This window comes from Alligator sinensis, unplaced genomic scaffold (assembly GCF_000455745.1).
Source record: "Alligator sinensis unplaced genomic scaffold, ASM45574v1 scaffold658_1, whole genome shotgun sequence".
NCBI classification, from domain to species: domain Eukaryota; kingdom Metazoa; phylum Chordata; order Crocodylia; family Alligatoridae; genus Alligator; species Alligator sinensis.
Window position 1 is genome coordinate 2,353,333 of NW_005842109.1, and position 21,381 is coordinate 2,374,713.

Genomic DNA, 21,381 nt, shown 5'->3' on the forward strand with positions numbered 1-21,381 from the left:
AGAACTTCTTAAACTGGAGTCTTTTTCTTTCTCAGTGACTTAGATGATGACATGTACGAGTGTCAAAATAATGGCAGAGGATAAAAGAACTAAATCTACAAGTGTAGCTAGCCTTTTAAAGCCATTTTGCCAATGCAAGGCAGGCCACACATTTATAGGAGTAGAATCATCTGGTCCATCCCACTGCAGGGATCAGGGTGTGTTCAGGGATGAATTAAGGCATAGCCAAATGAGGCACATACCTAGGGTCTTAAGTGAAGAAGGGGCCCAGTTGTGCTTATTTTACATATTATAATTATTAAGTGAAAAAGTAATATAAATATACAGTATTAAATAGGGGCCCACAAGTTTGTTTGCCTAGGAGCCACTAAAGGGTTAATCCAGCCCTGGGTGTGTTATTTCCAAACTGTCCTAGCCATATGCATATCAAGCCTTTTCTTGGAAACCTCCAATGAAGGAAGGAGGTTCAACAACTTCCCTATGCAACTCGTTCCTTTGTCTTGCTATTCTTATGACTAGGAAGTTTAAAAATTATTATTATTATTAATATTATTATTATTTAAATCTGCTTTGTTGTAATTTAAACCCATTGCTTATGTTTTGCCCTTTGTGGCAAGGACTAAACACCTATTTTACCTCTTCAGCGGCATGTGAAATGCGTTAGCGTCTTTAGGACTGTTCAGTTGCTTGAGTGAAATAAATCAGTATTCTCAGTGGTGTTCACATCACAGAATTGTCCCTGCCATGTCTCTCTTCATACCACTAACCTAAGCAGGTCAAATCAGAATAGCAGAGACTGGTCTAGTTAGTAAAGATTTTGGAGGAAATGAAATGTAATTAAATAAGAGACCTTCATTCCCTGTCATTTAGTGTCTTACAGATATCTTTGGTGGTTGGTAATATGATAACATTATTTTTAGATTTAAAGCTTTCTTGTGCTGAAATAATTTTTAAAAATGCGTAGGTGTGGGGTAGTTGCACTACTCTGTATGGATGAATAAAAATACATTATGGCTTTTTTCAGGAAAAAAGTTTGTAAACTGTTAGCTCAATCTATCTAATCTATATAATCATTCCATTTCTCTTGAAAATCATAAGAATAATAGTTTGTTCATATCACTTTCAAAACTAGCCTGTATTTCAGTGCAATGTGTGATGTAAAATGTGTTGTATGTATATAGATGTGCTATGTTTATATTCAAGGTATGAAACATAGTTGCATATATCTATGTGAAATCTAGATATGAGAAATCCGTCACTAATGAAGTATTGCTGCTTTTTGCAGGGTGACCAGACGGCATTGCATCGGGCGGCTGTTGTAGGGAACACAGATGTAATAGCAACTCTTATTCAAGAGGGGAGCTCTTTGGACAGACAAGACAAGGTAATGAGCAAAAGTAGAGACCTGTTAGCTAGACTAGCATATTAGCATTAAATAAAGAATTTTTTTGTAGAAGTTATCTGTTATAGTCTGGAGTAAATATTCAGAGTTTTGAATTTAATAGGAATTATCAGTTTAAAAGAATAATAAAAGCTGTTTGAAAATTTCTTTCTCTTTTAATAATACTTGACACAAATTGATTGTCTTTGACACAAATTGATTGTCTCTCCTTGGGATTATGGTCAGAGTCCAGAGGCATCAAAAGAAACATATAGGGGGTGAGGCAGGTATGGAAGCAATGCATTTTGGGTGCCTGTGTGCAGAGAGGCTGCTCCTCCATGCTGTAATTACAGCGCATCAGAGCAGACTTGATTAATCAAGTTTGCTGAAGCGTGGTAGTGTCTCCAGTGTCACAAGTATCAGCGTCCCTGTGCTGATAAATGGTAGTGGGGGTGTTTTAACTAAAGCTCATCAAACGAGCTTTAGTTAAAGCACCCCAGCTGCCATTTTCAGTCCGGAGGCACTGATACACGTGATGCTCTGGGTACTTTAATTAGAGTGGCTCATGCCCTTTGATGCTGAGAACTCAATACCATGGAGGCTGAGTAGTGTAGTTTTTTCTTATAAGCAAGGATGTGAACGTGAATGGCTATGAAGAAACCACTCCAGGGAGTAGAAAAGACAACATTATCTAGATAGAATCATTTCATTCTCGCTGGCAACTCTGTACAATTTACTTGAAGTATGAAATGCTGCTGCATACTAGGTAACACATACCTTGTGAAATGAAGCCAATGAAGAGTGATATATGTGTTGCTTGACAACATAATATACCACTACCTGATTGGACTGATCTCTAGTGTATTTTTTGGGGTTGATGAGCTAGATTGCTAGAACATCAAAGTAAACAATGCTCCATGTGCACTAATACGAGACAAAGTCTATCTTGGTTCTCCAAGATGAAATTTAGAGCGGGGATTCTCAATCCCTGGTTGGCTTCCGAAACAGAAGTGGCTGCAGACTGGCAAACCACAGTGCCCCAGAGCCGGGCGGAGAGGCCGTGGCTCTTTCTACAGGGCCTGTGCCAGTGCAGGGTTTGGCCCATGGGGGTGGGGGTATCCTTACCTGTCTTCCGGCTGGAAATTCCAGCCGCGGTCGGCTGGGTGGCGGTTTGCTGGGCGGTGGCATAAGAGCTTTGGGAATCCCTGCTTTAGAGTGTAGACAAAGCATGAGTAGTAGGTCTGTACATAAAAACTCTTATCCTTTAGATATTTGAATTCATAGTTTAGCTAAGACTGATAATAAAAGCAAATCTCTACCAGCTGAAATGCACATCCACCCTAGTTTCCCCTGCCTTGCTCAGAAACTAAAAGTTCTTGGCTGTAAATTAATATAGAAATAAATAAAACCAACCCAGAACTATAAGCATCGCTTTCAGTGATGCCTTCCCCACCTATGTGATTTTTTGGAAGATGCAAGAAAAGTAATTTTGGGCCTTTACTACTCTCTAGTGTGATGGTTGAGTACTTTTCACTCGGCGGGCCTATTGCTTGCTGTCATTCTCATGGCATAAATGTATGCAGCTTGCTGAGAATTGACTGCATTTCATAGCTACATACACTATAAAAACTGATGCCATGGTCATATAAATATCACGGACATCAGTTTTAAATCACCGTATGGAACTCCACATAGAAGCCTTATGTCCTTTTGTTTTAAAGTTTCTGGCATTTCAGCTAAAGGACAATTCTTGATGGGCTGCCACTACTTCTAAGGCTTATTATCTGTCTGGCACAGCCTCTAGGGGACCATACAGTCACAAATGTCTGAACAGGTTTATTCTAACCAACAAAAAGCAATGGAGCACATACCAAATGCACAGGTCAGTAATATGTTATCTTTGGTTAGGAACTGAGAGGATGGTAACATAGAAGAGTGGACACCTGAAGGAAAATAAATGCCTATAGAAGGTTTTTTAAGCCTAAGTCTGATGTACTTGTGCTTTTCCGCAGACAAAATTTGATGAGAAGGAAAAGAGATTTGTTTTAATGTCCAAATAGGTGCACAGCACTGAATCTCTGGATGTGACTTTCCTCTGTATGGAGATGCTGCATTTTAAACTATTGGTCTTGTGATTCTGCCCTTCAGGATGGCAATACAGCTCTTCATGAAGCATCTTGGCATGGATTCAGTCAGTCTGCCAAACTGCTTGTTAAAGCAGGAGCTAATGTTCTTGCCAGAAACAAGGTGAGACACATGCTGAATGTGCTTTCAGTTCCGATATGAAATGGCTGTTCCTCATCACTGTTGATTTTTGATAGTGACACATCTCAACAGGCAGTAGTCCAGTTCCTAGTGAGATTTCTCATTTCATTTGAATTAATTATGCCTGAATGGTTCTACAATAGACAATAGAAAATTCATATTTTGACAGCTGACACAGGAGAAGCTCAGTAATACTTTGAATGATACATTAATTATGACTGAAGAATAATGGGATTCCTATGGAAACCTCAACGGAGCCCTAATTTATATTGAATGGATTCACTGTGCTTGTGATTAAATTGAATATTAATTGAACTAATGGGAAAATAGCATTAAGAATCTAACTTAGCAGAAATTAGGCAGCTGAATCTATATGCAAACCATGTAGAAAAGAAAACAATATCTGTAAATGTCTCTCTTCTCATATTGTATCTGGTGAACTGTTTAGAAAGGAGAATTAACAAAGCAAGGGGTCTTATCTCCCATCAGAACTGCAGACAGGATATTTTACAGCACAACAAGAAGTTAGGAAGTGAGGGCTGTAAAACTATTATAAATCAGTGCAATGAAACCATGAAATAAAGTTTTTTATTAAGATTAAAATAAACTACTTTATTAAGATCAAAATAAAGTACCTACTGGAGGCTAGTCTTCAAATTGCCTAATCAAAAAGGTTAATGAAATAATTTCAAAAGCAGCAAAGGGCAACAAACAGTATGTGCTAGAATAGGGTTTGGAATTTTTCAGCTGAGCATTCACAGTGTATGGATATCGCTATCTCCTTTGTTAAAGGCAATAGGAATTCAGGGGCATAAGGCGTTTGATTTTATCTTTGAACATACTTAAAGGAAAACTGTGTAACATTTCATTAAAGAAAACTATAAAAATATTAAACAAGCAGACAGTTTAGAAGAGCTGCAATCTGTAAAGCTAAATCATACTATGAAAACAAAGGAAAAGAGGAAAGAAATTAGAAGAAAGGAAACACCTACTAACGTAAGACAGGCATAGCCCCATATTGTGTCACAGTTATTTGTGGTTACTTTTGTAATCGCAAGTTTCTGATGATGCTGTTTCAATTGACTGTTGCAGCCTTTCTGTTATATTCGGTCCCCAGTTTAATTTTCAGTTTCTAAAGTTTAATTATTGTGCTATCATAATATTTATGTTTATTCATATTAGACATTTCTTTAGATAACTCCCATAATGATGCATATTATTAGAGAATAGCAGCGTCTCACTTCCTCATTTCATGAATCTTTATACAATACGTGTATAATTTTTATGGTCCTGTTTAAAATATGACTTGCTGTTCTATGTGCTTGGGTACTACGGAGCAATAGAAGATGTTAACATCTTAGGAGCTATAAATACTGGATAAACTGCCAATCATTTTGAGACAGCCCTTTATAAAAGTGTGTGAATACAACAGAGTGGCAAAGCCAAGCTGTTGTGGCAGTCCAGATTTCCTCATATTGGCCGGTACCTGCTTCTGCTGTGTCCTGAAGGAGATAACACTATGACAGAGTGGGAATATAGTTCATAACTTTGACTTTTTGCTGAGGAAACCAACTGGCAGATTGTTTTAATGATGTGGATATTTGTCCAATAGGAGCTGCTGAGAGAGTGCAAATTCATTTTTCATAGGCAAATTTTCTCCAAGTATAAAAGCCTAGCATGAAAGAAGACACACAGATTATTGAAACGTGACACTTTTTTTAGGATTTATGTCAATTTTCTAAAGATGGCTTTTTTATCTTTCTGTACCTTTCCGAAGGCAGGTAACACACCTCTGCACTTGGCTTGCCAGAATAGTCATTCTCAAAGCACTCGTGTTCTGTTACTTGGAGGATCTCGGGCAGATCTCAAGAATAATGTGAGTTTCAAACTAATGGGGGGTATTTATTATTATTTTGCTCCAGCTTCTGGAACTAAAACTTGGAAAAATACTACACTGTGAGTTTTTTATTAGCAATGCTCCTGCACTGCCACAGACCCCACTTGCCCCCCTCCCCCCTCCCCCTCCATCCTGCCTCACCTTAGATTGGGTGGCCATTTTTAACCAGATCTAACCCCTCATACTCTTCCTGAATGGTCTGTACATACTGTTAGGGTTATATCGGTACTGCTATATACTGCTTTGTTCTGCCATGTATACTGGATATGTTGTGCTGTATAGTTCTGGTTTCAGTAGAAGTGTCATGGTTTTTCAATACAGACCAACCTAACATAACAATTTTATCTAGGAAACTGGTATTGAAATAGAAAGGGGTATGTCATAAAATTGTAGGGTTGGAAGACACCTTAGAGGTTATGTGCCCCCTGATATATATAAAACTCCTGGAACAGACTGCCTTTTGACCTGTTCCATCATTTGTGCCCTTCGCCTTCCCCAGCTAACTTTCTTTTAAGCACTATGTGAAACAAAATGGTTCTTCCTGTTGTTGTTTGTTTCAGTAGAGGACACTTGCTTGAGATGTGTTGAAGGACCAAGACAGTTATAACCTTTTCCAAATTTAGAGTCCTGGCTATACATAAGTGTATGGCCTGATCCTTAGTTGGTGTCAACTGTTAGCTGTTTTGAGGCCAATGGCCTCCTGAGGACCTAGTTCACAGCCTCCTTGAGGTATATGTCTTGCACCCACCTACAAGACAACCATCCACTCTACAGTACTAGAGACAATCATTTGATTTCGCCGGCAATATATATAATTTCAGAGGAAAAAATATGTATGGGTCTCTGTAGGCAATAATGCAGCAAAGACCCATGTCGTTCACCACATCTCCAGCTCAGTATTAAATAGCTTTATTATTTCATCCCCAAAACACAAGCTTTTCTATTATGATGACATGCTTAGAGCTTTGTTTCTGTTTGCAGGCAGGAGATACCTGTTTGCACGTTGCTGCTCGTTATAATCACTTGCCCATCATTAGGGTACTCCTCAGTGCTTTCTGTTCTGTACATGAAAAGAACCAGGTCAGTGCATGAATCTCACCACAGTTATACACCCTTTTTATAAGGCTAATAATTGGAACAAAGAACCTTGACTTGGTTGGGCCTGTTGGAGTAGTCTCTAATTAATACACATTTTATGGTGATATTAAGAAGCCTGGGCTTCCAAAAATAGCCTTAAAGGAAAGGTGTGTCTGTGACATATTATCATTTCAGGGCATGTCTTTGCATTTACATTTCTTATTTATAACATTTTGTAGTTATTATATTTTATGCAAATAAGGTTTTTGTTTAAGAAATGGGAAATAGAGGTTGGAGCAGGGATTAGGAGTCAGGACCTCTGGGCTTTAGTCCCCCATTCTGCTGCTAATTTAGTATATGGTGACACCGGGCAAGATACTTTACCTCATTATGTATCACTTTGCACATCCGTAGAAGAGGGTTAATGCCATTACCTCCTTTGCAGAGGTATGGAAACAGAGCTCATTTTGAAGGTGCTTAATGTACTGTATACATGAAGAGTTTTTATTAACGTTTGTGTTTTATTTTTTGTCCTGGTGCTTATGTGAAGCAAAAATTGAAGGGAAAACTTGTTTTAAGTACAAAGTAATGATCAGTCTAAACTAGGATTAACCATCCAGACTTGTAGAATGCAAACAAACAATTGAATGCTGTCTCTACAGCACAACCTGATAGGGTGGTATAACAGAATGGATTAGCACATTAAAATGGACTAAAGCTGCTAAGAAAAGCAAAATTATATGGTACTTTACCAAATCATCTCATGTTACTAAATAACTTTCTGTATAGGGTACAGTATCCCATGGATGTTTTCTAATTTGTATGTTTAATCTTGTTTTCCAGATAGGGAGTATTACAACTAATGGAATAGGTTTAAACCAAATTAAGTTCACTATGTCACTTAATTTTAGGAAATGAATCAAGTTGCTTATAAAAATGAGCTACTGAATGATATTACCTAGAATTAGGATAGTGTAAACTGATACTGTTTCCTCTCTACCCTGAAGTATTATCCACGAAGGCCAAACATGCTTCTCTCTTAAACTGATTCTGGCAAGTGTTAGCTGAGGCTGAGCATGGTCAAAGTTATTTTCACTTGCACTTCAGGTTCCTGGCCAGAGATGAAGGGCAGTAGTGCAGTGCTTTGACCTTACATTGCATAGCTTCTTATGTAGCTGTGTTCCCAGAATCATGTTTTCCTTAAGGAACATCACTGTACCAAGATCAAGCAGTGTTTTGCTGCTATATGATTATTTTCCAGGACATATCTTATACAGAGGTCTTAAGAAGTGGCTCATTTGTTTGTAACCATCACCTCACCAAAGTTCAAACCACCAAATCTACACAACTGGAAAAGAAATAGGGATATGTTGCAAGGCCCAGTTCTGCCCTCTAAGACATTCTAGGTCCTGCAACTGGAGGCAGAATTGATCCATTTGCTTTCTCATTTCCAAAACAATGTTCCTTCGTGCACAGTCATACAGATCACTTATTTTATCTGTAACATATGTAACCACAGCTCTAACTACCTTCTCAAAGCAGTGTGAGTTAGTCCACCCTTTAAAGCTTGCCTATTTTTGACCAACCCTAATTAGATTTTAGCAATCTTGTAACTAAATGTGGACATAATAAATGGGCATAAGAAACTGAAAATACAGTATGATAGAAAACAGAGATATCTATTAGCATTTTGTATGTCGCTTTGTAAATTTCAGGCTGGAGATACTGCACTACATGTAGCTGCTGCACTAAATCATAAAAAGGTGGTTAAACTCTTACTGGAAGCAGGAGCTGATGCGTCCATTGTCAACAGTGTAAGTAGAATGTAGAATTCCTTTGGGCTCTTATTTTAATGTTTCAGAGAGAACTTCCTGCAGATTTTGAAAGTCTCAGCTGACAATATGTGGATGTTAGTTCCTGAATAAATCAAGATGCTTGGTTATATGACACGTGCACACAGACTGTTTAACAACTTCATTTTAAATCTTTCATGATTTATTAGCTTGATGCTGACTGAAAGAAATAATTTATTTCTTGTCCTTTCAGGCAGGTCAGACACCTCTAGAGGTTGCCAGACAGCACAATAATCCAGAGGTTGCTCTTCTCCTCACTAAAGCATCTCAGGTACATTTTAACTGTCTTTTTCTTTCTCTTTTTGAGCACTAACCCCAAGGTATCAGCTGACAGGAACATTCTGGGATATCTTCTGGGCCACATGCCTGGAACTGAAGCTGGATTCTAGGCAATGGGCTCAATCTGCTTAAATCCAACATTTAAATGAAGCTGAGGCCCCTGACACATATTACTTTTAAGATATGATTAACAAGTTAATCTCACGTTAAATAGTAACTGGCTACATGCACAGCTCAGTTTAAGGTGTACTAATGCAGTAAATGAGCCACAAAATTATTCCGCATGTAATGTGGAATATATAACGTGGGGTGTCCATGCTACTCAAATGAGAGTACAGCCTAGGATGTATGTCCCCTGACTCAAACCTCCTGTTTTCTAGATGCTTCACTGTACACACTCATATAACATGGAATAACTTTGTGGCTCATTTGTACCATGTCTTAAATTGAACGTGTGGCTGGGACTGCTCAAAACTACGCTCCCCAGATTGGTGGTTCATGGGGTTTTGACAGGTTCCAGTGTATGGAGAGCCTGGCATCAGGCTGCTGCAGCCCAATGCTGGGCCCTCCATGCACTGGGAGCTGTATAACCCTGTGTTCCACTCATTTGGGTGGACATATGGTTTTATAGCTCCTGGTGCACAGGGAACCCAGCATTTGGCTGTTGTGACCTAATGCTGGGCTTCTTGTATGGCGAGCTGACTGTCAGCTAGGACTGAGGACCAATTTGGTTTTTGGCCCCAGTGACAATCAGCTGATTGGTGTCATTTTGCTGATGCAGGGGGAACCTGGGCATCCCCCTGCACCTGCAAGTAAGGCACTATTGGGATCTGATCCCCAATCCCAGAATCACACATCCTCCCCTGCACATGTGTTAAGACAAATGTCTCTCAGGGGCTTGAGTTCCTCAAAACATTGGGTCAGCTGCCACCTAAGTCTGGAGGTTGTTAAATTCCATAAGTGCCTAGGTTTCCACCCTAAGATTGCCTACATTTCTGCTGCTTGACCTATGCACTGCCACACCTATCCTGATGGTATTACTGAGTGAGCCCTAGCAGGATTCACACCCCAGGCATTTCCCTGCCGCTGTTTGTTGGACTTGATCTGGGAGATGTTCTCAGAGTTCACCCACTAGGTTGGGTTTCACAACACCAGTGGTGGTGGCAGCAGCAGCACTGACTGCATAGCCAGTATTCCAGTGATTAGAGCATGCTCCTGGGAATCCATGTTCACATCCCTCCTCTGCCTGATTTGGAGCAGGGATCTTAACCAGATCTTCCACCTCCAAGAAGTGTGCCCAAACCGTTATGGAGTAGTCTGAGGTGTGTGGCTCTCAACCTCTCCTGTTGAAACTGTTTCACTCTGTGTAAAATTGGGTCAGACCATGAAAATGATTCCATAGCTTGATGATTAATACAGTCACTAGGAGACCTCCTGTCCCTCTACCTCTTCCTTACTGAGTTTTGAGCAAGTAAAAACTGACTCAGTTAAGGCACTTAGCTCTAGGGTATGGTTTGTAGTGATGAGTGGAGAGAGATGTGCAACTTCCTGAGGGGGATTATGATATGGCCTTCTCCCTCTCTGGTATGTTCTGCTGGGTAATTTGGAAAGCTTCTTGCTCAAAATGATGGCGTTTTTGGATCCCATTCTTAGGCACCTGTCTCCATGCATTACATAGGGACCCTGTATACCCAACCTGGAACTGAGGAGTTTACTGGATAGCAAAGTACTGACGTTAAGCAGAAGGCAGGGCACAGTTGCACTTTATAGATTAACTAATTGAGAGGTGCATAAGCTTTCATGAGCAATAGCTTATATAGCAACAGAAGCTATGGAAGGACTAAAACAATTTAAAAACTGACTTGAAATTACAGAACAAGAAATCATCCATAGACTGGACTGTGTTAAGCATGGCCTAAACAGAGACTATGTATTCTTATCCCATTAGCTGAATAAACCTTTTATAACCCCTGTATCCCGATGGATTCATTGCTTTGTTTTTTTCTTCAACACGCCTTTGTCTCTCTCAGGAGTGCCCCCTGCCCTTCCCTCCCTTTTTTCCTATCCTTTGTTTTTAAATCACTGTATTTGAATGCCTACTCCCTACAGGTTCTTTTATAGCATCTGATTAAGCGAGCTATTGGTTATGAAAACTTTCAGTTAATCAACAAGGTGCAACTCTGCCCTGTCTTTTTTCTGACTGCAGGCTAACATGACTATCTACCCCTCTCTACTTAAAGTTAGGTGCTGTGATTTTCAGCATTTCAATTCCTAGTCCCTTCATGGATCTATGCCAGTATTGGTAGATTTCTGCAGTATGAATGCTCCTGTTATGTACTGCTGTGCAAAGTAAATTGAAAAAGATACCCCTTTTGAAAAAGCCAAATAAATAAGCCTGTATTATTACTTAATTTCTGAAATAGAGCATCAGTAGAAAAAGTGGTGGCGTTTATTGATTCAAAATGTTGTCTTGCCTCAGGTCTCACGTTTTAATCGTGGAAGAAGCCTGAGAAAGAGGAGAGAGAGACTGAAGGAGGAAAGGCGAGCTCAGTCTGTACCAAGAGACGAAGTGGTACAGAGCAAGGTACAGCTATGCATTACCAACCAGCTTTATGTGGTTCAAGGCATTGAGTGCAACAGAGTGATTAGAATAAAACCCTCTTGCACTGATTCAGTTGAATCTGCCTGAGCTGTTTCCTGTGCAGCAATACAGACACTTTGAGAGATGCACAGAGTCCTAATTATCGTGAGTTCTGTAAGTGTTCCTAACTTGATGCTTTTTTGGGGATGGCCAAAGGAGGCTGCACAGTGCATCTCACATTGTTGTTGAAGACTCTCTGCCAGTATTTCTGTTATGTGAAAAAATTCAGAACAACTTAAAATTGTGGCTTTAAAGAGACACTAGCCAAAACTACCTCCCTACCCCTGAAACTGCTAAATTCTTTTTCTTTTTTTTTCAATAGGGCAGCGTGTCAGCTGCTGATGACACTCATAGCAGTGACCAGGCACCCCAGAGGAAAGATCTGAAAGATGAACCCCCGTCAGCCTCTCCAGATCCCAGAGGAAAGAACAAAAAGAAGAAACTAAAAGGAAAGGTACTGGTAGATTTAAAGGAGCAGAGACAGGGACTTCTGTTGAGAATCCCATCTCCTTGTTAGTGAGTAGGCATGCCATCTCCCTACCATCTCCAATGCTTGCTGCTCCAAGTGTGAGAGACAGGTATCGAGTAGTCAAGAATCAGTTTCTGAAGGGGAAATCATTCCACTGGAGATGGCGTCAATCATTCCACTGGTGGGATGGGCTGAATTCTGATACTTGCAGTGATAATTATCAAACTGGGAACATGTCAATGCTCCTCAAGTGAGAGTAGAGACTAGGCTGTATGTCTCTGGACACAAACCTCTTGTGCTCTAGACAGTTCATTGTTTGAGCTGTTTTCTGTCAGAACCCATGTAGTAGTTTGTTGGGGATTTTGTAATGGGGGAAATGCATGTTTTTTCTTCAGACTTCAGCACTCTCAGACCCCACTTCACCAGCTGACCAGCAGATGCTCCCTGGTCCTCAACAGAATTTGCCCAAACGGAGAAGTAAACACCGCTGCTCGTCGCCACCACCTCCACATGAGTTCAGAGCCTACCAGCTGTACACACTGTATCGTGGAAAAGATGGGAAAGTAATGCAGGTAAATAAATTGCTGCCATTGAATAAAACAACAAGTGGCAATTGGGATTTGAGCACAGTTAGGAAATGAGGCAGCAACTGTTGATTAATTATAATTTCAAGAATATTAGAGGTATTCATGCTCTAGTTTGTTGCATGAGATTCATCTGTATTTTGACATGAAGAAGTTGGTTGTTGCATGCTAAGGAGGATATGGTTTAAGTGGCTCTAGATAACTGAAGCATTTTTTATATGTAGACAAGGTTTGATGTTTTAGAGACTTGGATCAAGGGTGTTCAACTGGTGGCCCACAGGCTGCATGCAGTTCATAAGGGGCTAACATGCACCCTGTGGGCTTCCACTCAACCACCATTCCCCATGTTGCACCTGTGCCAGTGACTGGGGGCTCCCAGCTTCCGCTTCCTACTCCCACTCCTAGGGGTGGGGCAGGGCAGATGAAGGAGGCCAGTCTGCCTTGTACACACAGCAAAGGAAGGAGCTGGGCTGCCTACATTGAAGGGATGGGGTCAGCTACCCGCATGTGCAGTGGGGAGCTTGCCCGAAGTGAGGTGCATCAACTCATGTACATTCACTTCACTTCAAACACTGCACTTCTGAGCCCTAATAAATATGCAACAGAGATTCCACTCATTCGTTTGAATTAGCATGAGCCATCTAAATGAGAATTGCAAATATTTGCCCAAATCTATTTTTAGAACAGCACAAAGGCATTTGGTAAACTATCAAATAGGTCCCCTATTGGAATATATTGTCCTTCAAATGTAAGGAATGGATTGTAATTTAATTGGGTAGATTTCATCGAACTTCTGTAGTCCTACTGCTGCTTTTACGTGTACTATATCAAGGCACCTTTGGAAGAGAAGCACTTCAGTTTCTGAGATTGGCTCCTTAGAGCTATCCCTAAGGTATTCAGATATATACTTTCATTCCCATAGTCCATTTGTGGAATTATATATACCAGCAGGTTAGAGAAGGAAATTGGCAGACAGTGAAGTGTGTTTATGTTGACCTCAAACTCTCTGTGGCCATGGTTCCCAGAGGTCCCAAGAGATAGAGATAGGATGTATTAGAAAAGTCCAGAGATAAGTATGAAAAATATTGGATATGAATTCAAGAAATAGACCTGAAGCATAATTATTATTATCATTAATGTATTTGTTCCCAGTGGTGCTGAGGAAGTGCTAGGCACAAAAAGTTTATCCATGCATATCTGAGCTAACAACATTTTAGTTTTTTTCCACACAAAATACTCTGCAGACACTTGTTTTCTTCCTCCTGAAGCCCCTGAGAGATTGTCAGGAAAATAACACAGTACCACACCAGATTGGCTGGGTGTGCGGGAAGTTCAGTTAAGAAGGTGTGAAAATTTACTGTGTCAGGGCATGTTAATATGGGCAGAGGGATACAGCAAGGTACTGCTATTCCTTATTCTCCCAGGCTCCGATAAATGGATGTCGTTGTGAGCCCTTGATCAATAAATTGGAGAATCAGCTGGAGGCAACCGTGGAAGAAATAAAAGCTGAGTTTGGGACAGTGCAGGATAATATGAATGCCAAGCTGGGTCAGATGGAGAACAGAACTCAACATCAAGTAAGAAAATGGTCCAGATATCTAATGTCATTATTTCCCCATTAGCACTGGAAACATGATTCAAGCTTTGTGAATGTTTTTAATTTTCATGGTTTGATCTTTTAAAAAAAATTAAAGTGAAACTAGGCAGGCAAGGTTCCTTGGGTAGTTGTGATATCTTTTATTAAACCAACTGAGTAGTTGGAAAAAAAGTTCTTTGCAAGCTTTCGAACACAAGCACCCTTCTTCAGGCACTGGGAGACTCTGCTGTTGTTCTGAGATCTCCAAGGTAGGAAAGAAGCTACAAAAGTGACAGGAGGTCAGTGAAAATATAACTAGGTGGAAGTTTGGAAAACAATGGGTAGAGGAGGGAGGGGAGGGGGGAAAGAGGAGGAAATAATGGGTGAAGGAATGCAAAAGGTAAGCATGGGAGACTGCTATATTATTGAGTTCTCCAAGGTAGAAATGAGGCAGCCTGTGAAAAAGTAAATAGGTGGAAGTTAGGAAAACAATGGGTAGAGAAGGAGGGGAGAGGAGGAAAGGAGGGAAAAATGTGTAAATGGTAAGTTCAAGCAAGTACCTGTTGAATCAGATGTCAGGCAGGTTGTAATGTGCTATAAATTCAATGTCTATATTGAGTCCATAATTTTTTGTATCCAGTAGATTTATGAAGTGAAGTTCGTAGGCTCAGCTATGAAAGGCGTGTTGTAAGTTCCCTTTGAGGCTTAGAACTGAGAAATCAGAGAGGCAGTGGTTGTCTTGTGAGAAGTGACCACCCACAGGTAATTGGATATTTTTGTTTTTGATGGATTTTTGGTGTGCGTTCATTCTGGTGCACAGTTGTTTGATTTCTACTACATATTTTCCATCTGGGCATTTGGCATTTGGATGAGATACAGGTTTCCCTTGCTTTATGCAGTACATGTGTTCCCGGAAAACTGCATGTAACTTGAAGTTGCATAAAGGGAATCCAGTTTATAAGGTAACAAGTAGGGATACGTTCCCATGGTGGTGAAGAAGGGAGGGAGTGAAGTTGGGGCGCGGGACAGGGAGGCGCGGCCATTGTTGCTACGTGCACCTGGGAAGGCTGCGGCCTGGGGAGCACGTGCCCCCAGATCCACTGCGGGCTGGGGCTGGTAGCAGCACTGGGCTCTTCCTGGCGCTCAGGGCAGGTGGTGGCGGTGCTGGAAGGGCAGGTTGGGAGGGGCCACGGTGAATTTTGTGGGGGGCTGCAGCCCCCCTCCCAGTGCCACAGTTGCTCGATCCAAGCTCCGGGAAGAACCCAGTGCCGCCGCCGGCCCCAGCGCGCAACAGCAGCCTGCTTTTGTCCTGTGCACAGATCTGGGGACACATACTCCCTGGGAAGAGCCCGGCACAGACCCCCAGCCCGCAGCCCTCCCAGGGCAAGCATAGCAACAAGAGCCACACTGCTGCACCCTGCACCCACTGACAGTTCCCTCCGCTTTGCTCCCTGCTGCAGCCCCGGGACCAGCCGACACCACCTGCCTGCAGCCACTGGGCTGTGCCCCTCCCCCCATCCCTTCCCCTCACATGTAATGAATTTGGGGTGTAAAAAGGGTCGAATTTGCATGTACAGATCCTGCAAAAAGCAAGGGAAACCAGTATATTACATTTCTGGTGGTGCAGGTGTAAGATCCAGGAATGGTGGTGGTTGTTGTGAGGTGTAGTTATTCTGGGAGTGGTGATGTGTTGGCAGGTTTTACATTTCTTGTCCTGGCATGATCTGGATCCATTTGGCGTGGTTTGGGTCATAGGGAGTTTGCTTCTGGTGATGAGGTTAGCGAGGTTTTGTGCTTGTTTAAAGGCTAGGATGGGTGGTTCTGGGAAGATCTCCTTAAGAATTGGGTCGTCTTCTAGTATGGGTTGCAGTTGTTTGAGGATTTTCTATGTAGGTTCCAGGGAAGGATGGTATGTCACAACTAATGGTTAGTTATGACCTACCATTAGTTATGATATACCATACCATTAGTTAGTTATGACATACATTAGGAGACTCTGCTGGAATGGTCTGAAGAAGGGTGTTTGTGCCTGAAAGTTTGCAAAGAACTTTTTTCCAACTACTCCGTTGCTCTAATAAAAGATATCACATCTACTCAAAGAACCTTGCCTGCCTATTTCCTCAGACCAACAACCCTACAAAGTGAAACCTAACCTTTTAAACTGCAATGAGAATAAACATTTTCCAGATATATTATAAGACAGGGGTTAGTTTTATACATGGACATATAACTGGGGTTTTCTGTTCTGTCACAGCTCCGTGTTTTAGATAAGCTGATGTCTGAGAGGCTATCTGCAGAGAAAACAGAATGCCTTCACCGCCTTCAACAGCATGCTGAACTGGAAAAAAATGAGGGCGAGAAACGGCAGGTAGGGGGGAAACATGGTTATAGATAATGAACAGGAATAAGTAACAGGGATGGATTCATTCAAAAGTCTTGTTTCAGGAGCACTGAAAAGTCTGGTTGCATATCTGGTTCACTGAAATTATATATGGGACTCAAAATAATAACAGAAACAGCCTTTTAAGTCTTAACCTTAGCAATCAGTAATGTAAACCTGGGCTAGACTTGTGCAACTGAACTGGAGTGTCAGGGTACTGGATCTCTAACAAAGACTACTTTTCCATAAAAACACAACAACTTCCTTTGCCTTTTCAACCTTCAGTATACCAGCTCCTGTAATATCATTGTTTTACTTGTTTTCTAGAAGAACTAGAGAAGATGCAGAGAAGGTCAACAAGGATGATTAGTGGTATGAAGGGGCTTCCGTATGAGGAGAGACTAAGACTAGGCCTGTTTAGTTTAGAAAAGAGATGCTTGCGGATGGACATGAGAAGGGTTTACAAAATACTAAATGGCAAAGAGAAAGTAAACAGATTTATTATTTTCTGTCTGTCTCAATACAAGAATTAGGGGTCACAAAACAAAACCAATAGGTAGTAAGTTTAAAGCTAACAAAAGGAAGTTCTTTTCTCACAGCATGTCATGAAAGTGTGGAATGCATTGACACAAAATGTTGTGGAAGCTGACAGTTTAGTCAAATTGAGAAGGCATTGAACAAATTATTGGAGGAGAGGTGCATCAGTAGCTATTGAACATGGGTATTGGGGGCACAGCCTCTGAATCAGAACTTCCTAGACCCTAAATGCTGGAGCCTGCAAGTGAGAGAGGAACAGTGCAAAAAACTATGGTCATACCCAGTTCACTCTCCCTTTCAACATCCACTCTCTGCCACTGAGTGAGGGCCTTGTTACACATTACAGTTAGTACGTGTTAATTTTAGTTGGGTGTTAAAATTAGCATGCTCTTTGAGCTGTCCCACATTTAGGGTTAATGCCCCCTGTAATGTGACCTCTGACCTGCCCTGAGAGGGCTGGTGAGCAGAGGTGTGTCTAGGAGTCAAGCTGGCTCTGTGCCTGCTCAACTTACATGCTCTCAGAGGCAAGGTATGTGGCCCAGATTCATAGAATCATAGAAAATGAGGGTTAGAAGGGGCCTCAGGTCATCTAGTCCACCCCCCCTGTTCAAAGCAGGACCATCCCCAATTAGATCATCCCAGCCAGGGCTTTGTCAAACTGGGCCTTAAAAACCTCCAAGAATGGAGACTGTACAACCTCTCTGGGTAGCCTGTTCCTGTGCTTTCATAGATGTCATAGACATTAGGGCTGGAAGGGACCTCAGATGATCATCGAGTCCAGCCCCCTGCCCCAGGGGCAGGAAGTTGGCTGGGGTCACAGGATCCCAGCAAAATAAATATCCAATTCGTTAGATATTAGGAAAAAGTCTTACTTTATAACCTACTGAGTGAGAAGTTTTTCTTAATATCCAACCTAAACTTCCCTTGCTGCAACTTGAAACCATTGCTCCGTGTTCTGTCATCTGTCACCACTGAGAAGAGTCTAGGTCCATCCTCATTGAAACCACCCTTCAGGTAGTTGAAGGCTGCTATTAAATCCCTGTTCGGTTTTCTCTTTTCCAGACTAAATAAGCCCGGTTCCCTCAGCCTCTCCTCAAAAGTCACATTCCCCAGCCCCCTAACTATTTTCATTACCCTTGGCTGAACTGTCTTCAATTTGTTTACATCCTTTCTGTAGCGGGGGACCCAAAACTGGAGATAGTGCCCCAGATGTGGCCTCACCAGTGTCAAATAGAGGAGAACAGTCATTTCCCTCAATCTCTTGGCAAAGCTTCTACTAATGCAGCCCAGTATGCCATTAGCCTTCTTCACAACAAGGATGCACTATTGGCTCACATTCAGTTTATTGTTCACTGTAACCCCCAGGTCCTTTACTGCACAGCTGCTGCTCAGCCAGTCAGCCCCAAGCGTGTACTGGTGCATGGGATTGTTCCATCCTAAATGCAGGACTTTGCACTTCTCCTTACTGAACCTCATGAAATTTATTTTGGTCCAATCCTCCAATTTGTTGAAGTCTATTTGAATCTTAGCCCTACCCTCCAGCATATCTACTACTCCCCCCCAGCTTGGTGTCATTTGCAAACTTGCTGAGGTACACTGCATCCCATCTTTCAGGTTATTGATGAAGATATTGAACAGAACCAGACCCAGGACTAAGCCCTGGGGCACTCCACATGATACCAGCTGCCAACTAGACATCGAGCTGCTGACTACTACCTTCTAAACCTAATGACGCAGCCAGTTTTCTACCCATCTTACAGTCCATTCATCCAACCCATACTTAGCTTGCTTGCAAGAATGTTGTGGGAGACCATATCAAAAGCCTTGCTAAAGTTAAGGTATATCACATCCACAGAACCAGTCATCTCATCATAGAAGGCAATTAAGTTGGTCAGGCACGACGTGTCCTTGGTGAATCCACGCTAACTGTTCCTAATCACCTTCTTCTCCAAGTGTTTAGAAATGGATTCCTTGAGGCCCTGCTCCATGATTTTTCCACACACTGAGGCTGACCAGTCTGTAGTGCCCTGGATCCTCCTTCCCTTTCTTAAAGATGGGTACTATATTTGCCCTTTTCAAATTGACTGGGACCTCTTTGGCTAGCAGCTTTGCAACCACATCAGCTAACTCCCTCAGCACCCTTGGTCCAGTCCCATGGACTTGTACATGTCCAGCTTTTGTAAATAGTCCGTAACCTGTTCTTTTGCCACAGTTGGCTTCTCATCTTCTCTGCAAACTGTTGCCAGGTGCAGTAGTCTGGGAGCTGACCTTGCCTGTGAAGATTGAAGTGAAAAAGACATTGAGTACGTCAGCCTGTTTTGCATCCTCTGTCACTAGATTGCCTTTGCCATTCAGTAAGGGACCCACACTTTCCCTGATCTTCCTCTTGTTTCTGACCTACTTGTAGAAACCCCTCTTGTTACCTTCCAAGTCCCTTGCTAGCTGCAATTTCGATTATGCTTTGACCTTCCTGATTTCACTCCTGCATGCCTGAGCAATACTCATACACCTCCGTAGTTTTTTGTTCAAATTTCCACTTCTTATAAGTTTCCTTTTTTGTGTTTTAGCTCACTGAAGAGTTCCCTGCTAAGCCACGCTGGTCTTCTGCCATGCTTGCTAGTCTTCCTGCACATCGGGATGTTTGTTCCTGTGCCCTCAGTAAGGTTTCTTTAAAGTACAGCCAGCTCTCCTGGACTCCTTTCCCCCTCAGTCTGGCCTCCCAGGGGATCAAGCCCATCAGTTCCCTGAGTGAGTTGAAGTTTACTTTTTGGAAGTCCAGGGTCATTACTCTGCTGTTCTCTAAGTCCCACTGGGCCTGCCAGCCCCAGCCTGCCTGCAGTCTGCGTCCTTGCTGCCCCCACTGCTCAGATCGAGCCCATCACCCCACCTCTGCTAGCCCAGATTGCCACTGTCTCCCCACCAAGCCTGGGAACCCCTCCCTGCCACTCAGGACTCCCCCCCGCCCGCTGCCCTTGTGGCTCACCCCCACAGCCCATGTCCCCCTGGCTTGCCTACAATTGATGCTGTCCCCAGGGAGCAAGCAGGAAAAGGGAACTGGGCCATGGCTGCTCTTCTGGCTGAGCCCAGCCCAGAGAAATTCAGCAGAAGTTTGTGGGTTCCTCTTCCCTGCTTGTTGCCCCAGGACAGCGCTGGAAGCCACAGGGCAGAGGGGGAGCCCCAGGGGCTGGGAAGTGCCTGGAATGGGAATGGAGGGGGGAATTTACCTTTAGATTCCACCCCCATCCCTCACTGTCATGGTGGGGGACAATAGAGCAGGTGGGAGCGGTGCCTCCAGGGATGCTCCCAACTGGTTTTGCCCTTGTGGAGTAGTCACACATCACTGCAACAGGAGATGCCAAAAACCAGTTAGAGATAATCCTCAATGGAAGAGGATAATCTCTAAGCCACCCAGAGGGCCCTTAGCATGTGTTTCCCTGTCCTAATGTGTGGACATTTCTGTTTTATGCACGCTTAACATGTATTTTAAGTTAATGTATAACAATACCCTGACACAGGATACTGGGCAAGATGGACCTATGGTCTGCCTCAGTAAATGGCAGTTCTAATGTTCTTACGTTCTTGTCACCAATGAGTTTTCAAGATACTGGAGGCTTGAAAACTGAATGTAAAAAAAAAACAAAAAGAAGCTTTTCCAGTATTTCAGACCTTCTTTCTACACCTTTTAAAACAACAGCAACAGAATGTCACAAGCTCAGGCTTTTCCTCCTTGTAATCTGTGTGGTTTCTCCCCTGAGAAGATCCCTTTTCTGCTCTTCTTCCATTCTTTCTATGGTATTTCTGTGCCCTTTTCTTAAATAAAGGTTGTTCATGGAGTGAAACAGGTCTTCTACCGCAGCATTATGGCAATAGCACATTTTCCTTAATTTAAGCAATGTTTCAAATTTGAGCCCTTTTATGCTCAATGGGGAAATAATTATGCTGGTTTCTTTCACAGAAAGTAAGTGAACAAGAATATCTATTCCAGTATACCCAGCTACACCCACCTAGTCTCCTGCCCTTCTAGCTTCTATGCAGACTGAAAATTTGATGGAGAGGAGAGGTTAGGGAAAATCTTCTTGGCCTCTCATGCAGTTAGTGCTTTTTAAAAGGGAGTAAATTATCTTGGCACCTTTTAGTAAAGCCACCGGTAAGCTAGAGCTGTGGTATGATCTATTAGGACAATCAGGTCCAGGTGTACAGTACTTGTAGGAACAGATCTAATCTCCCTGTCTGACCTATCTGTCATTCCCAAAATAATTTTTCCAGAGAAAGTACTTATGAAGATGAGTAAAAAGTAGAGCAGCCTCAAGGTTGATAAGAAGAGACATAGGTATTAAATTGCCTTCTCAGATTACAATTTGGGGGGGGCTAGCCCATGAGTACTGAGAGAACCTGTGCTTATACATGTACAAGTAATCAATCTCCTAATACTGAAAGGGAAA

At 42.2% G+C, this 21,381-nt stretch overlaps 1 protein-coding gene across 5 annotated transcripts in view; it reads left to right on the plus strand.

The window, feature by feature from the left end:
• Positions 1 to 21,381, plus strand: part of ANKRD6 (ankyrin repeat domain 6) — a 106,061-nt gene that overhangs the window by 80,952 nt on the left and 3,728 nt on the right. For 3 of the 5 annotated variants that reach the window (XM_025205271.1, XM_014520352.2, XM_025205270.1), the window contains 11 exons: positions 1,286 to 1,384; positions 3,530 to 3,628; positions 5,424 to 5,522; positions 6,525 to 6,623; positions 8,336 to 8,434; positions 8,667 to 8,744; positions 11,232 to 11,336; positions 11,716 to 11,847; positions 12,258 to 12,434; positions 13,871 to 14,023; positions 16,277 to 16,390. In XM_025205271.1, coding sequence (XP_025061056.1) covers positions 1,286 to 1,384; positions 3,530 to 3,628; positions 5,424 to 5,522; positions 6,525 to 6,623; positions 8,336 to 8,434; positions 8,667 to 8,744; positions 11,232 to 11,336; positions 11,716 to 11,847; positions 12,258 to 12,434; positions 13,871 to 14,023; positions 16,277 to 16,390 — 1,254 coding nt within the window. The remainder of the gene's footprint in view (positions 1 to 1,285; positions 1,385 to 3,529; positions 3,629 to 5,423; positions 5,523 to 6,524; positions 6,624 to 8,335; positions 8,435 to 8,666; positions 8,745 to 11,231; positions 11,337 to 11,715; positions 11,848 to 12,257; positions 12,435 to 13,870; positions 14,024 to 16,276; positions 16,391 to 21,381) is intronic. The other 2 variants (XM_025205273.1, XM_025205272.1) reach the window with 1 other exon arrangement.